General features: G+C 40.8%; 1 protein-coding gene across 1 annotated transcript; it reads left to right on the top strand.

The window, feature by feature from the left end:
* Positions 1 to 363: 363 nt before the first annotated feature.
* On the top strand, positions 364 to 740 carry LOC119411506 (long-chain-fatty-acid--CoA ligase 3; the record flags this gene model as incomplete). The annotated part of the gene is given in 1 exon segment (XM_037678456.1): positions 364 to 740. A coding segment is annotated over 1 exon segment (377 nt), but the record flags the coding sequence as incomplete, so codon positions are not given.
* Between the last annotated feature and the right edge of the window lie 661 nt (positions 741 to 1,401).

Raw genomic sequence — 1,401 nt, forward strand, 5'->3', positions numbered from 1 at the left:
TTTGCTTTGTTTTGTTTTTTTGAATGTCCAGAGGACCAGATTTAACTTTTTTAGATTTTTCTACCTGGATTATTGAGCATGCATCAGGCTAAAATATTTTGCTTCATGTGTTGACATGACTTCCTGCTTGTTTTTGAACGAGTTTCCTGCAAACATTAGGATTTAACCAAATGCTTCAAGTTGCTGTTCTAACACCAGATTATTGTCTTCTCTTTCCTAGGAGGACTTTGGACAAGTGTTGTTTCCAAAGAGGGAACTCAATCCTTATAGAGAAAAAGAGGCGATAAAGCAGGAGTATCCCTACAGTTGAGTTTGCATCTAACTCCACACCCTAACATCCCTGTGTCTCACACAAAGAACAAGATGAAGCTGAAAGAGGACCTCAACCCCATACTGGTGCTTCTTTTCTACCTCATGGTGTGGATCTACACCACAGTCACCTTCCTGCCTTCCTACCTCCTCAGCTGGGGTTCAAGATCTCAGGAGGACTTCTTTGGCTCAGAAGAGGAGCGAGCCAAGAGAGCTAAAGCTCGTTCAGTTCTGGGCCATCCAGAAGGACCCTACAGAGCCGTTAGTGCTACAAAGAGACTTGTTACATCACTGCACCCAGGAGTGGACACTCTGGATAAGATGTTTGAGTACTCTGCTATGAGGTTCCCCAACAGAGACTGTCTCGGTACAAGGGAGGTGATCAGTGAGGAAGATGAGCGACAGAGCAACGGGAAGGTGTTCAAAAAGGTGAACAAATGTGTAGCAACAGTGTAGCATTTGAAAGTAGAGGTGGACTGAATATTCAGCCAACCAATACCAACTAATCGAAAACTTTAGCACCACGTCAAATACCATTAATACAATATAACTTTATTTATAAAGCACTTTAAAAGCAACACCACTGCCCAAAGTTCTATACAATAACACATAAAACCAAGCATAAAACTATAAAATCAATTGAAACCATAAAATTAATAAACTGTTAAATCATAAAAACAGCAAACAGTAAAACCAATAAAAATAAATAAATTTAAAAAAGTACAACCAACATTTCAAGCTGAGTTAAAAGACAAAGTGAAAAAAAAAGTGTTTTCAGAGCAGATTTAAAAACAGGAAGTGAGTCAGCTTGTCTGACGTGCAAAGGCAACTCGTTCTACAGTTTAGGGGCAGCGACTGAGAATGCTCAGTCACCTCTCAGCCTCCTGTTAGACTTTGGAATGACCAACAGCAGCAGATCTGCTGACCTGAGCGCATGTGAGGGAACGTACAAGTGGAGCAGGTCAGACAGATACTGTGGGGCGAGACCATGAAGACATTTGAAAACAAATAAAAGAACCTTAAAATTAATCCGGAAACAAACTGGGAGCCAATGTAGTGATATTAAAAGAGGGCTGATGTGCTCTCGTTTTC

Source organism: Nematolebias whitei, chromosome 6, assembly GCF_014905685.2.
Source record: "Nematolebias whitei isolate Nwh7 chromosome 6, NemWhi1, whole genome shotgun sequence".
NCBI lineage: Eukaryota > Metazoa > Chordata > Actinopteri > Cyprinodontiformes > Rivulidae > Nematolebias > Nematolebias whitei.